At 56.9% G+C, this 12,781-nt stretch overlaps 5 protein-coding genes across 5 annotated transcripts; 1 reads left to right on the plus strand and 4 right to left on the minus strand.

Annotated features, from left to right (window-relative positions):
* Window positions 1-94: 94 nt before the first annotated feature.
* On the plus strand, window positions 95-532 carry SPRG_16497 (hypothetical protein; the record flags this gene model as incomplete). The annotated part of the gene is made up of 1 exon (XM_012355778.1): window positions 95-532. The coding sequence occupies one exon, from the start codon at window positions 95-97 to the stop codon at window positions 530-532; it is 438 nt and encodes a 145-aa protein (XP_012211168.1).
* Window positions 533-1,138: 606 nt separating this feature from the next.
* SPRG_16498 (hypothetical protein) lies at window positions 1,139-2,842 on the minus strand (the record flags this gene model as incomplete). Its single annotated transcript, XM_012355779.1, has 1 exon — window positions 1,139-2,842. The coding sequence occupies one exon, from the start codon at window positions 2,840-2,842 to the stop codon at window positions 1,139-1,141; it is 1,704 nt and encodes a 567-aa protein (XP_012211169.1).
* A 259-nt stretch (window positions 2,843-3,101) lies between these two features.
* On the minus strand, window positions 3,102-4,446 carry SPRG_16499 (hypothetical protein; the record flags this gene model as incomplete). Its single annotated transcript, XM_012355780.1, has 1 exon — window positions 3,102-4,446. The coding sequence occupies exon 1, from the start codon at window positions 4,422-4,424 to the stop codon at window positions 3,102-3,104; it is 1,323 nt and encodes a 440-aa protein (XP_012211170.1). The 5' UTR covers window positions 4,425-4,446.
* A 1,203-nt stretch (window positions 4,447-5,649) lies between these two features.
* Window positions 5,650-7,360, minus strand: SPRG_16500 (hypothetical protein; the record flags this gene model as incomplete). The annotated part of the gene is made up of 2 exons (XM_012355781.1): window positions 5,650-5,797; window positions 5,856-7,360. 2 exons carry the CDS (start codon window positions 7,358-7,360, stop codon window positions 5,650-5,652), a joined length of 1,653 nt encoding a protein of 550 aa, XP_012211171.1.
* A 1,447-nt stretch (window positions 7,361-8,807) lies between these two features.
* Window positions 8,808-10,505, minus strand: SPRG_16501 (hypothetical protein; the record flags this gene model as incomplete). The annotated part of the gene is made up of 1 exon (XM_012355782.1): window positions 8,808-10,505. The coding sequence occupies one exon, from the start codon at window positions 10,503-10,505 to the stop codon at window positions 8,808-8,810; it is 1,698 nt and encodes a 565-aa protein (XP_012211172.1).
* Between the last annotated feature and the right edge of the window lie 2,276 nt (window positions 10,506-12,781).

Below are 12,781 nucleotides of genomic sequence, written 5' to 3' on the forward strand. Positions count from 1 at the left end.
TACCGCCCTTGCCGCCATCAAGGCCGCGCACGCTCCGAGAAAGGACGCGCCATACCTCTCAACCAATGATATTGTGGCCAGCGCGTTCTTCAAGATGACGTCGACGGCCCTCGGACTCTTGGCCATCAACCTCCGCGATCGGTTGCGCCTTTCACCGAGCGCGGTGGGCAATTACGTCGGCTGCTTTGTCTACGCCCGAGGCGACTACCTCGACCCAGCAGACGTGCGTGCATCGTACCACGACAAGACGGCGCCGCAAGTGAAAATGTCGTCGGAGCCGTTTCCGACGAGCCTCTTCAGTCCCGGCCACTTTTCAGTGATGACCAATTGGTGTTCGTTCTACCACCACCTCGTGCTGGACGGAAATGCGACGCCGACAGCGCATATGCCGGTCATCGTTCGCGGAGTGCTTCGGTTTGATGCGACAGGGATCTTGTACCACCGATCGCCGAGCGACGTGCGTCTCGTGACGCGCTCAGCGTCGACGCCGGTATCGACGCCGTCGTTCTTGCAGCTCGTGTCGACGTCGTAATCGTCTCATCGGTTGTCGTTCTGCCGAGCGAGACAAATACATAAAAGTAGTTGGTTCCGAAGTTCGTTTCTGACAACCGTTGTCGTCGATCGCTTGAACGAATTCCATCAGACATTACGTCAGCTAGAAGAAAGATTGGTCTCGGATCTTGTCCGGGGACCAAACGGCGACGCGTTTATTGAGGAGGACCTCTCGCCTCGTCGACGAAGTGACGGTAGTCTAGTGTTATGGGACTGGAATCTGCTCGAGGTGTCTTTTGCAGCACACTGCTTACACACTGTTTTTTCCTGTCTCTGGGGGCCAAGAGAATGCATATCCCAAAAGACAGCGCTTGAGACCACATGCATATTGCACTCACGTGAACACGCATGATCCGACGCGATGCGACGACATCAATGGGCCATGGTGGCCATGTGTACGATGCACCCCTACCCCTGGGGCTAGGGGAACCCGCTTCGCATGCGCTGCACCTGTCTAGCACTCCGACGCTTTGTTTCCTGACCTGTGAGGATCACTAAAGGACGCAGGTATCCATTGGTATAGTACTCTAATCGTATCCAGTGAAATAGGAGGAGTCCACTCGAAGGGTTCTCCCAGGTGACGTTTCTAGCGACGCTCGACGACAGTGTCGTCGTCGACATCATACATATCCGCCCAAGCGGCGCGCGTTCTCGGTGTCGTCTCGGCCAGCGCCTTGTAAAAGCGGGTCGTCTCGTGGTCGACGCCAAAGCAGCAACACGCCATCTCGAACGCCGCTGCGTACGCTGCGGTCGCGTCCTCAATCTTGCCCTGGACGACAAGCGCGGCGGCCAAGGCGTCGTAGTGCTCGATCGTCGTCGGATGTGCGTACGGGACGACTGCGTCGACGCACGCCAGTAGCTGCCGACGGACGTTTTCTGCATCGGTGTCGTCGTCGCGCAAGGTGGTCGAGAGCTGCGCGAGTGCGTCGTAGCATACGCGGTGGGTGCTATGCAGCGGCGAGGCCGCCACGATGGCCTCGATTTCGGCCAAGGTCGTCGCGGGCTGCAGCGCCGCCGCCGTCGCATCTTCGTGCACCGTCATGGCGGCCACATCGTCGACCGTCCAGTCGTGGTTGCAGCACGAACACGTTGCCGTCGTCGGTGTCGTAGTCGTCGGGAGCACGACACCGTTGCACGACGGATCTTTGCATCGGTACGCCCGCGCAGCATCCGGCGCAGCGCCAATGCACCAGTCGCAGTTGCAAGCGATCTCATCGGCGACGAGCGCCGCCACCCGGTCGGCATGCGTCCAGTAGTACATGTCGAGCGTGTCGAACGCGAGCGCGTCACCGACGGCGATCGGTGACATCGCTGTGGCGCGGAGCGTCGTACCGTCGGCGGCGACGTGGACGTTGGGCCTGCACGCGTGGTGCAGTCGCGGAATGTACCGAAAGACACCACTGCCGTCGATGCGGTCGAGCGCCTGCGCATGGTTGTGCAGCACGCCGAGGAGATGCGCGAGATCCGAGTCCGAGACGGTAGCCGGAAGGCTCGCAGGTGGGAGGTGCGACCGGAGGGCGACGGCGGTCGCAACGCAGGCCGGCACGCGGTCTGAAAGCACCGAGAGACGCAGCAGATCGGGTAGCAGAGACGCGTCGGACGCGATCGCGTGCAAGACTTTGACGAGGTTCTTGGCAATGTCGAGGCGCCCGAGGACGTTATCGTGCGCGGCGCAAATGGCCATGTACGCGTCAAAGTTCGCTGCGACCGCCATTGCCACGGTTCCGCGCTCGGCCTCGGTGAGCGTCTCGACGTGGCCGTGGTCGTGGTCGTGGTCACAAGGATCGTGATCGTGAGCATGGGCATGGTCGCAGTGGGCATGGGCATCGTGGGCATGGCTGCAATCTTCATGGTCGTGGTGGTGATGGCATGAATCGTGATTATGGTCGTGGTCGTGATCACACGTATGCAGATGGACATGGTCGTGGTCGCATGTGTGGTCGTGGTCGCAGTGGTGGTGGGCGGCACCAAAGCTGGATGCTGCGATGGCCGTCTCGTGGAAGATAACGCTGCTGGGCGCAAAGGCGCTGGTCGCTACGACGCCGTGTGCTGTCGTCGCCACGCGTGCGGATGGAAAGGTGGGCGAAGACGATGGCGTCCGGGCGGCCGTCGAGAGCGCTCGGGTGGGCAGGACGAGGCGTGGCATCCAAGGACGCTCTTGCCGCCAGGCGAGGCTCACAGCGGGCAGCGCATGCAGTGCGCCATTGTCCACCTTCCGCAGGCCGTGTACAGGCTGCAGCTGGCGGGCCAGCCGGCGGCGCGCCGCCACGGACGTCCTCCTTGCAAGCATCGTTGCCAGTTGGGTATTTTGTTCTTGTATCGAATCAAGGTCTTTGTATCGAGGTCTGAGCATGGCTAAACCCACACACATTCTTCAATACAAAGTGCGTGGTGTGTGACGAATGACAACGCGGCGTTGCGTGCGTTTAGACTGTTCTAGTATGGCATGTGGGCCATCGACAAGTCGGCGTGGAGGCTCGTCGATTGGACACGCAGCCATTTGCACTACTTTAGCTCCTATATTGACGCAACACATATTATCCACGCTCTTACGCCGACGGTGCCACCATCAAGGCGCCAAGTGGCTCCAGAAGCGCGGAGGGCAAGAGCGGCGTCGACGCATTGCGCGTCACGACCAAGCGCACGTCAGTGGGCGAGTGATTATACAAAACAGCCGTCGCGTCAAACGGGAGGAGGCCTTGCGTCACGAGTGGCGCGTGCGAGAGCGGGTGCACGCCGTCCTCAAGCACCAGGTGGTGGTAGAACGAGCACCAGTTGGTGATCACCGAGAGTTTCCCGCCAAAAAGGCCGGCCAGCGCACTAGGCACAGGCTCGGCGGTCGAAGCAGTCTTGCGCTGCGGCGCGCGCTTGTCGACGTTGGACGCGCGGATGCTGGCGGGCGATGCGTACTCGCTGGCCGTGTACGTAAAGGCAATGATGTAGTTGCCCGCGTCCTTGGACGAGAGGCCCAGTCGATCCCGGAGGTTGAGGGACATGAGCCCCAGCGACGTCTGGGTCATCGCGAAGAAAGCACTGGTGAGAATGTCGTTGGTCGAGAGGAAGGGCGCGGAAGGCGTCGGGGTGTGCGCTGCCTTGGCGGCTGCGACTGCCTCCACGTTGACGCGGTAGCATGCGACGTGCGGTGGCATCCCGAGCGCCTTGCGGTAGCCGTAGAGTAGCGCATTGATGAGCACACGAAGGCCCATGAACGCAGACCGCGTCGTGAATGGCGCCCAGTGGCGGAAGACCGGCGTCCCATTGTAAAAGGCGCGGGTCGGTGTCAGCGACTGCACCTTTTCGTGCACATCGAGCATCTTGTAGAGCGTGTAGAACGTATCGCCGTCCCCGATCGAGTGGCAGAGTGCGACGGCGACGCCGGTGCTGCCGTTGGCCAAGTGCACAGCGACGACTTGGAAGAGGCGCGCGCTCGGATCGTCGAGGCAGAGCCGGCCAATCATGGTCGGTGCAATGCTTGTCGTGAGCCAATCCATGACGTCGTTCGTCGACGCGTCGGCTGGCAGCGGGCACGTTACCTCGGCGAACGCAGCCTCGACGTTGGTCGGTGACGTGGCGTACTGGAGTTCGACCGTCTTGTCGGCTGCCGAGACCATGCGCCCGAGCAGCCACGGGTTGGCCGCAACGATAGCCGCCGTGCGTGCTGCGAGGGCCGGTACGTCGAGATGCGGAAAGATCGTGATCGTTCGCGTCGGTGGCAGCGCCATCACGTGGAACGAGTTGGCTTCGTGCTCCATGATCGTGACGTAGGCGTCACCAAAGCGTGCGGCTGGCACCCGTTGCCGCAGCGCGTAGCGGACGGCGACGGCGACGGCAGCGATCGCGCCAAGCACTTGGAGCGTCTCGGCAGAATCCATTCTTGACGAGTGGCTGCAATTGTGAGCCGACTGATTCGGCAAGGACTCACATCGTGTCTTTCCGGTGGCATGCACTGGATTGGTACGCTGCAATGATCGGCACACGCGCGGAACGTTCCGACACTCGTCTCGGCGAATTCACGAATGTGGTGATTTCAATCCATAATAATAAGCTTGCCATTTGTATGGATTCTCTTTCGTGGTTGAAAAACAAGCAATTATCCGGTTACAGATACCGGAAAACCATGGAATTCGCGTAAAAAGTACTTTGCCCGCCTGTCCAGTTTGCATTTCTTCTTCATGTGTGATGTTCGATGTGGCAGATCGAGCAAGCTGCCGATGTGCTGTCGCGCAGAAGAAGCTCCTGAAGCCCAGCAGACTCGAACGGCAAAGCAAAGCTAATTGTTGGCACTCGATGAGCAGCGGCATTCACCGCTATCGTGCAAAGGACCAGGTCGTACGAGCGATCGAGTGCCATGGTGCACGAGCTGTTCTCTTGTCGTCACACGAACGCCGCCTCGGAAGGCTAGAACCATGAGGAGGGCGCGCCGTGGTTGTTATGTCAACGCTAAGAGGAGAATGCAATGACATCCATCAATGGTTCGAGGGGAAACGGCTTTGCATGGCACCCAATCCAGCACTCACGGGCCGCTTTACGACTGCATAGATAAAGTCGCAGCAGCGTAGTACTGATGCTCACATGTCCTTGTTGTGTGGTTGGAGTATCACCCCACGCTTCAAGTCATGCTCCGTGCCAAAAGATCGATAGATCGATAGATCGATAGATAGATAGATAGATAGATAGATAGATAGATAGATAGATAGATAGATAGATAGATAGATAGATAGATAGATAGATAGATAGATAGATAGATAGATAGATAGATAGATAGATAGATAGATATGACGTTTCTTCGTGTCAATCAGCACCGCAGTACTGGCTGCAAGCTCAATTTAGAAAGGTTGTCGCACACGTGCACCGAAGTATGAGACAGCATTGTGCGTGGGGACGCCGGGACGAGCGTCAGCGATCGCATCGGGGGCCAGGTTGCTAGTTTTCTGGGGCGGCGAGGTCCGCGAGGTCGTCTGGGGTCGTGAGGCGCGTCTCGAAAGACGGAACGGTGGCGAAATCTGCGTGTTGGCCAACATCATGGAATCCACGCTAGCGCTACGACCGATTTTAAAGAAAAAGCAACAACACGAGCAATCGAGTCAATGTTACTGCCTACTTGTGCACAAACGCCGTGTAGAGGATCGCGACAAGTGCAACAGCGCTCGGGACGAAGATGCCAAGAAGGTACGTGTGCGACGTCCCCTCGGGGCAGCCGCGGCCGCCGGCGAGCGGAAGGCACCGCGTTGACTCGAACATCGAGCTCATCGTCCCCGTGATTGAGCAGCAAAAGATGACGAAAAAAAAAGTAGAAGAGGCACGTGGCGACCACTGGGTGGCGCCCGCCGTGCTTCTTGAGCTCGGCGACCGCCGCTTTCTGGGGCGGAAGGAGGCACACAAGGCTGCAGCCGACAATGCAAAACAAGTACGAAATGAGGTACGTGTACGCGACTTGGACCCGCGTCTCGTCCGCGTCTTGCTTGATAAGTGCGACGTTGTACTTGAACTGGCCGTCGATGATGTTGGTGATCATGGCGCCAAAGGTGCTCGGGAGGTTCGTGACAGTCGTGAGGAGACCGTACATGACGCCTTCGCTGCCGGCCTCGGCGAGCTCGACAATGACGTACGTGCCAATGACAAAGTTGATGCCGATGGGAATGTTCTCCATGATCGGCACGCCGAGGTAGAACCACTGGTTGCGGACGATCGCAAAAATCGTGCAAAATTGCGCGGTCGCATCAATGACGTTGGCCGTGACGACCGTGATGACGAGCACGTAGCGCCAGTTCCAGTGCGTGCCGTAGATACCCGTGAGCATGAGTACAAAGGCAAAGATGATTTGGCCAATGACGCCCATGATCTGATTGTTGAGGTTCTCGACCTTGGCCCAGTGCAAGGACACGTAGTACGTCGCCGTCGACCCAATGTTGCCGGTGAAAAAGCTAAAGAGGAAGTTGAAGCAGAGCACTTGCCACACGGCGCGGAGCTGGACGAGGTGCCAAAACTTGGCAAAGTAAATGCCCACGGGCACCCGCTCGCGCTTCGTGTCCTTGACAAAGAACCAAATCACCGGCACGTTGATGATCGATGGCACCGCGAGGATCCAAAAGTACCCGTTGATACCAATGTCCCAGTCAAAGTCGCCCGAGAACGGCTTCGAGTTGAGGCAGAGACCGCAAATGAGATAGATGATGGCCATGAAGAACGAGCGAGTCGAGTAGATGAGCGACTGGAGACGGCCACGCACCGCGAGCGGCTCGCGCTGCGCGTACGTCAACATGAGACCGTCCTGCGCGACGTCGGCCATGACGTAGCAAAAGCCCACAATCGTGCAGAGTAGCGCGAGCTGCGACCCATCGGCGTTGGAGCCCGGCTCGCCCGCCGGCTTGCACGCAATGTAGACAAGAATCGCAGCACACAACGTCCAGCCAATGAACATGTACGGCTTGCGCGAGTAGCCAAAGATCGGGAAGCAGTCGTTGAACATGCCAAAGAAGACTTTGATGGTCCAGCCGAGCGTCATGAGCGCCGAGGCGGAGCTCAAGACGTTGGTTTCGAGTTGAAAGTAGGAGGCGAGGATCGGAAACTTCATGGCAGGAACGCCACCGTAGACGATACCGATCATCGCGTACTGGTAGAGAATGGCGAGGATCTCGGGCGACGTGTACACCGGGGCATCGCCTTCGCGGAGCGCGCCATTTTCGAGGTCTTCGGGGGTTTTGGTCGCGTCGTAGTCGCCGTCAACGGCCTTGGCGTCTTTGTCTTTGTCGATCGAGTGGACGTACGAGACGCGCTCCATGAGCGCGTTGCTGTTGCGTGCAAGCATGCTGCGGAAGGCAAAATACAGAATGACAGCAACGACGAGCTTGGACGACAAGGTTCGGCACTCAAAGTATGGGTGGAAATCGGTACCTAGTTCATTTGCTAAAACTCCGGTATGCTTTACTAATATGAAACGCACGGTATGTCGCGTGTGCGATAGTGACGTTATTAGGTCGCCAAAGACACGAGGCATACCAAGTCCCATACAAGCTGTTTTACGGCACAAGCAAAGGCATTCCCGTCGTCGTTCCTGGCTCTGTGCGACAATGGCTAGAGTTGCCGATGTGCATCATAGCGCACCCATGACTGTGTCCGTCCTACCGAGACGTCCTGTCCACGCATATCAAGAGACGCGCCCCGAGTCTGTCCTACCTTGCCATGTCGTGGGAATTTGCAGTGAAAGTTGGGCTCTTTATTAATGCAAATGGTATCTGCCAGATACAATACTAGTACTGTACATGCTGGACCATAGCTTTGCCGACGATTTGTGTGAGGTTGCGAGGCTTGTCGTTGGCGCGGGAGATCGTTGCAGTTATAAAAATACGTCGAATTGTCCGCGGGAACTACGGAAAGGGCACCGGTAGCGTCTAGGAACCTGCGATAAAAGGTGCTCTCATCGCCGCACCTGCCCCGTAGATACTCCATTCTACACCGTAGATGCGAGCAAACCAAACCTGCGAGAGTCATTCTCAGATCCAAGGATGTGGGAACGTTCGTTCTCGAGCACTGCGTTGAGCACCCTGTCGCAGACGAGCCACGGAAACACATCCGTGGAAGCTTAAAGCCACAACGCGGTCGTACATCGTTGCTTTTGGAAATACCTGCGATGAACGGCACGTGTGCGGCGGCTTTGTTCCAAACGAGTCCTTTACCAGCCATCTCGTTAACTTCTCACCGTGGGTGCGTTCTGCAGTCACAGGATTTGCGAGCACGACTAGGAAGTACCATCTGCTGCGTCTTCGCAGCCCAGAAGGCCTGCACGTTGAAGAGCGCTTGGTTGCCGCCACACTTTTAGTCGTCGGTGGAGCTTTACCAACAGACCGGTAGTCAGCCAAAGATTTCAATATCAGCCCGTGTACCAACCCACTGTAGCAATCCAGCTTGGACGAGTACGCTACACCAAGACACTTTCAAAACGCATAACCAGTGCTCACACATCGACCGGCTCCTCCGACAAGGGCTAGGGTAGGGTAAGGTTTGATGTGTCAAGAGCTCGAGTGTCGCGGCGACAAACCTTTGCAGCCACGCGATCTTGCTTTCGACTTTGGGTGCAACATTGTCTTCAACGCAGTCGATGACGATAATATGAAAATGCAGTGCACCCCCGCCGTGTACCGTGGCAACGTGGAACATGCATTTCCATCGCTCACATCGTCGCCGACGCCACAACGTTGATCAAAACGGCACACACCACATTTTAGGATAGATATATGTTGGCTCAAGTCCACTATCTACTTGTGGAGAAATACCTTGTAGAGAATCGCAAGGAGCGCGACGCCGCTCGGTACAAAGATGCCGAGGAGATAGTTCTTGGAGTTTTCCGGCGGGCAACCCGTACCACCGGCGAGGCGCGCGCAGCTCGTTTCGTCGTACATGGACATGAGTGTGCCCGTGATCGAGCAGCAAAATACGACAAAGAAGAAGTAAAAGAGGCAGCCGGCAACGATGGGCTGGCGGCCGCCGTTTTTCTTGAGCTCGGCGACAGCGGCCTTTTGCGGCGGAAGCAAGACGACCCAGCAGCAGCCAACGACAGCAAAGCAATACGAGATGATGTACGAGTACGCGACTTGGTTGCGCGTCTCGTCCGAGTCAGCCTTGATGAGCTTCTTGTTGTAGTCGAGAGAGCCGTCAATCAAGTTGGTGATCATCGTGCCAAACGTGCCTGGGAGGTTCGTGACAGTCGTCAAGAGGCCGTACATGACGCCTTCGTTGCCGACCTCGGCGAGCTCGACAATGACGTACGTGCCAATGACAAAGTTGATGCCAATGGGAATGTTCTCCATGATCGGCACACCGAGGTAGAACCACTGGTTGCGGACGATATCGTAGACGGTCAAAAACTGGCAAACCGAGTCGATGATGTTGGCCGTGAGGATCGTGATGACGAGCACATAGCGCCAGTTCCAGTGCGTGCCGTACGTGCCCGTGAGCACCAAGACGACCGCGAAGATGAGTTGACCGACGACGCCCATGATCTGGTTGTTGAGGTTCTCGACCTTGGCCCAGTTGAGCGACACGTAGTACGTCGCCGTCGACGTAATGTTGCCCGTGAAGAGCGAGAAGAGAAAGTTGAAGCAGAGCACTTGCCACACGGCGCGGTGCTGGACGAGCTCCCAAAAGTTGGCAAAGTAAATACCCACGGGGACACGCTCGCGCTTGGCGTCCTTGACAAAGAACCAAATCACCGGCACGTTGATGATGGACGGGACGGCCAAAATCCAAAAGTACCCGTTGATACCAATGTCCCAGTCAAAATCGCCAGAAAACTCCTTCGAGTTGAGGCAGAGACCACAAATGAGATAGATGATGGCCATGAAGACCGAGCGTGTGGCGTAGATCATCGACTGCAAGCGGCCGCGGATCGCGATCGGCTCGCGCTGCGCGTACGTCAACATGAGACCGTCCTGCGCGACGTCGGCCATGACGTAGCAAAAGCCCACAATCGTGCAGAGAAGCGCGAGCTGCGAGCCATCCGAGCTCGAACCCGGGTCACCCGCCGGCTTACACGCAATGTAGACTAGAATCGCCGCACACAGCGTCCAGCCAATGAACATGTACGGCTTGCGCGAGTAGCCGAAGATCGGGAAGCAGTCGTTGAACATGCCAAAGAAGACCTTGATGGTCCAGCCGAGCGTCATGAGTGCCGAGGCGGAGCTCAAGACGTTGGTTTCGAGCTGAAAGTAGGAGGCGAGGATCGGAAACTTCATGGCAGGAACGCCACCGTAGACGATACCGATCATCGCGTACTGGTAGAGGATGGCGAGGATCTCGGGTGATGTGTACACCGGGGCATCGCCTTCGCGGAGCGCGCCGGTCTCGAGGTCGCCAGGCGTCTTCATGTCGTCATAGTCGCCAGCGTTCTTAGTATCCTTGTCGACCGAGTGGACGTACGAGACGCGCTCCATGAGCGCATTGCTGGTGCGGTCCATGGTCAGAGGTAGCAAATTGCAGAATGAAGACTTGGATGTCTACTCACGTGCGGGGCTGATACAGGCCGCGAGGGCTGCGTGCACCATCCGTGGTACCGACGCCGTCCATTTTGGTAATCAGATTGGCGTGGACAGGCCGCCGCCTACCACATGTCAGGGCCCATTTCCAGCTCACGCGTTTCGAGTTTGCGCGTTTGAAACGCGGTGAGTGGCGTGGAAAAGGTAATATAAGATTGAGTATGTGGTGTGCGCCGCACTTGAGGCGCGTGCACTTGAGCGCGGATTTAGAAAGGGCCAGAGTAGCATATTTATTTATGACCTTCAACGATGCCGACGGGTGCTTCAATAATGTGGGTGGCGTTGAAAACGAATCGCTGACGTCGACGACGAGGCTCTGTGTTCTATTAGTGTAATTGTAGATATGCTGCACCGTTATCGCGTACCACTTGCATATATGTAGTTGTAGCGAGGTGTGGTGCCAGCGTCCATGATGCGCGGATATAGATTCGCACGGACGACTACCAGCGTACAGCGCTCGCACCATGGGAAAAAAGCGCGCAACCTCGGAAATACTTTGAAAGCGCGACGTCACCAAGTCGCGTAGCGTTCTTTAAGGAAGGATGTGGCAAGATTACCTGGACCACCCAATTTCACGAACTCGTTTTCTCACGGTCTACATCCTGCGCACCCCATTGGCCAGCCACCGGGTGCCCTTTTATCACCAGCTGTGGGTGTGAGAAAAATGTGCTTTTTCCTCGTTGATGCTTTTCATTGCTTTACACTGCACTTAATCAAACACCATTGGGGCAGCACTGGCGGCCCATCGCGTCGCCAACGCCTCAAAGATAATCAAGCACTTGCCAACCAAAAAACATGCTTGACGGCACGAGGCACAACGCAAATGCAAACTGAGAAAGTCCGCCGCGTGGTATTAATAATGACACTCGTGTTCGTTTTGGCCTATTACCGGTATGCAGGCGTCGGGTGTCTAATATCCTGAGTGATCCCCGGACCCTTGGTAGCATTTCAGTCATGGCTCGCGGCAACCCCGTGCAGATGTGTTTGTGTTTGCATGTTCTCTCTGGTAGATCGAACGTTTAGGCGATCGAATCCACGACGGCGTGTGCAATATTGTCAATGCCACTCGTCCGAAAGGCGTGAGAAAGTGGATTAGAGTAGTTTTCAAGAGGGAAATTGATTGTTACGATACACACTACACCATCAAGGCAGGTCGATTGCCTCGTCATCTACGCTCGTCTACTTGTGGAGAAACACCTTGTAGAGAATCGCGAGGAGCGCGACGCCACTCGGCACAAAGATGCCGAGGAGATAGTTCTTGGAGTTTTCCGGCGGGCAACCCGTACCACCGGCGAGGCGCGCGCAGCTTGTCTCGTCGTACATGGGCATGAGTGTGCCCGTGATCGAGCAACAGAGAATCACAAAGAGCGCATAGAAAATAACGCCAGCAACGATGGGCTGGCGGCCGCCGTTCTTCTTGAGCTCGGCGACAGCGGCCTTTTGCGGTGGAAGCAAGACAACCCAGCAGCAGCCAACGACGGCAAAGCAATACGAGATAATGTACGAGTACGCGACTTGGTTGCGCGTCTCGTCCGAGTCAGCCTTGATGAGCTTCTTGTTGTAGTCGAGAGAGCCGTCAATCAAGTTGGTGATCATCGTGCCAAATGTACCCGGGAGGTTGGTGACGGTCGTCAAGAGACCGTACATGACACCTTCGCTGCCGGCCTCGGCGAGCTCGACAATGACGTACGTGCCAATGACAAAGTTGATGCCGACGGGATGTTCTCCATGAGCGGCACACCAAGATAGAACCACTGGTTGCGCACCACGTCGTAGACGGTGCAGAACTGACAGACTGAGTCGATCGCGTTGGCACACAAGATCGTGATGACGAGCACGTAGCGCCAGTTCCAGTGCGTGCCGTACGTGCCCGTGAGGATCAAGACGACCGCAAATACGGCTTGACCGACGACACCCATGATCTGATTGTTGAGGTTCTCGACCTTGGCCCAGTGCAAGGACACGTAGTACGTCGCCGTCGACCCAATGTTGCCGGTGAAAAAGCTAAAGAGGAAGTTGAAGCAGAGCACTTGCCACACGGCGCGGAGCTGGACGAGGTGCCAAAAGTTGGCACAGTAAATGCCCACGGGCACCCGCTCGCGCTTCGTGTCCTTGACAAAGAACCAAATCACCGGCACGTTGATGATCGATGGCACCGCGAGGATCCCAAAAAGTACCCGTTGATGCCAATGTCCCAG

Source organism: Saprolegnia parasitica (genome assembly GCF_000151545.1).
Source record: "Saprolegnia parasitica CBS 223.65 unplaced genomic scaffold supercont2.305, whole genome shotgun sequence".
Taxonomy (NCBI): domain Eukaryota; phylum Oomycota; class Saprolegniomycetes; order Saprolegniales; family Saprolegniaceae; genus Saprolegnia; species Saprolegnia parasitica.